We start from the raw sequence: 1,746 nt of genomic DNA, 5'->3' as shown, positions 1-1,746 counted from the left end.
AAAAAAAAAAAAATTACAAGATTAGAAATTACAGTTTAGGGGTCAAGCAGCCTCTGGCTGCAAGAGTCTGAACCTCTCCAAATTTCTCCTGGGGATAACATCACTATTGTAAAACCTAAGGTCAGTGCTTGAGATATTTTACAGACCCTTCTCTCTCCATGAATCAGCTGACACCACCCAGACCAGTAATGTGTCTCAACCAGTTCTGCCATCCCACCCAGGAACAGAAGACACCAAGAAAACCTCACTTGGATCCCCTATGCTTCCATCTCCAAGCTGACCAATTAGCACTCCCCACTTCCCGAGTCTCTAACCGCCAAATTATCTTTAAAAACTTCGATCCCGAAATGCTCGATTTGATAATAATTTTGAGTAATAATTTTTTGACTAATAATTTGAGACTGATTTGAGTAATAATAAAACTCCAATCTCCCGCACAGCCAACTCTGCGTGAATTACTCTTTCTCACTGCAATTCCCCTGTCTTGATAAATTGGGTCTGTCTAGGCAGGGGCAAGGCGAACCCGTGCGGTGGTTACAAAGCAACTTGAACCTTTTGGCTTTTGCAGCATATGTGAAGGTTTGCGTGGGGCTCCTTACTGGAGAACGTGCCACTTCCCTTGGACTAGAACCTCACTAGCTCGGTTTTCAAAACCTCCTGCAAAGGCTGTGTATGCTAAAGGATGACATCTATCTTGAAATGCAAACGGTTCGCATCAGTTCAAGGCTTCACAAACTACCATAGCTCCCCACTGGCTTCAGAAAAGTTCAAAACTATGTGGATATTTGTAATGCCGCTGCTTAGCAAAACTATGTGGATATTTGTAATGCCGCTGCTTCCCACCCCTGCTTCCCCGCCCCAAGCTCCACCTCATTACTCAGGGCTAAAAACAAAGTAAGTTAATATTATACCCCTCCATTTCACTTCCTCAGCTCCTCACTACTGTTCCCCTAGTCCTCCCTATCCCATTCCCTCTAGCTCCTTCATTTCCTCAGCTAGTTAACTTCAGTGCCTTTTCTAAGATAAAGGGGGTATGACCTCAAATTCAGGATTCAAGCCCTTTCCACCATTGAAAGGTTATTAAATTCTGCTCCTCTCCCCTCCTGCAGCACCTAGTAATTACAGCAGTCTGTCTCACAGAGGGTGCTTGGTAAATGAATGAAAAAAACCAACACACACCCTGGAAACAGGTGTGCACGTACGTATCAATCCACGCATGCGCGGAGGCAGAGCCCCAGGACCGCGAGACTATCCGCAGAGCTTCTCCTTAGGCCCCACAGCTAGAACTCCAAATTGCCTAGTCCCAAGCCGTGCACTCTCTAATCCGGCGCCACACGCCGGGCCTTCCCCACCACCTCATCTGCTTGAGAACGTAAAGGGTTCTGTGGGGCCGCTGCAGCTTTCGTGCCCATCCGTCTCCAGAGCTTCCCATCTCTGGAATGCGGGAGGGAACAGAGCTCTAGCCTGAATAACTGAGCCCGGCCCGGCAGTTCCCGAGGTGAAAGTGCCAGCGCTAGGGGAGCGGGAGGCCGGGCCCCAAGGAACCGCGGGGCGAGCCCGGCTACGTATTACCTTTCCAGGGCCTGTAGGGTGTAGCTGATGAGCGGTCTCTCCAGGATGGGGCAGAATTGCTTCGGGGTGGGGACACCCATCCTCTCCCCGCACCCCCCGGCAGGCAACACGGCTGCCACGGCGAGCGAGTGGCCCCCGGGCTCGGTCCGAGCCGCGCTCTGCAGGGAGGCGGAA

At 50.7% G+C, this 1,746-nt stretch overlaps 1 protein-coding gene across 1 annotated transcript in view; it reads right to left on the bottom strand.

The window, feature by feature from the left end:
- Positions 1 to 1,739, bottom strand: part of ISPD (isoprenoid synthase domain containing) — a gene marked incomplete at both ends in the record, with an annotated part of 136,600 nt that extends 134,861 nt beyond the window's left edge. Inside the window, one exon of the mRNA XM_011961747.1 lies at positions 1,573 to 1,739. Coding sequence (XP_011817137.1) covers positions 1,573 to 1,739 — 167 coding nt within the window. The remainder of the gene's footprint in view (positions 1 to 1,572) is intronic.
- Positions 1,740 to 1,746: the final 7 nt, after the last annotated feature.

This window comes from Colobus angolensis, unplaced genomic scaffold, assembly GCF_000951035.1.
Source record: "Colobus angolensis palliatus isolate OR3802 unplaced genomic scaffold, Cang.pa_1.0 Scaffold568, whole genome shotgun sequence".
Classification (NCBI taxonomy): Eukaryota; Metazoa; Chordata; class Mammalia; order Primates; family Cercopithecidae; genus Colobus; species Colobus angolensis.
Note: the sequence above shows the minus strand (reverse complement) of the source record. Positions and strands in the feature narration are given on the sequence as shown.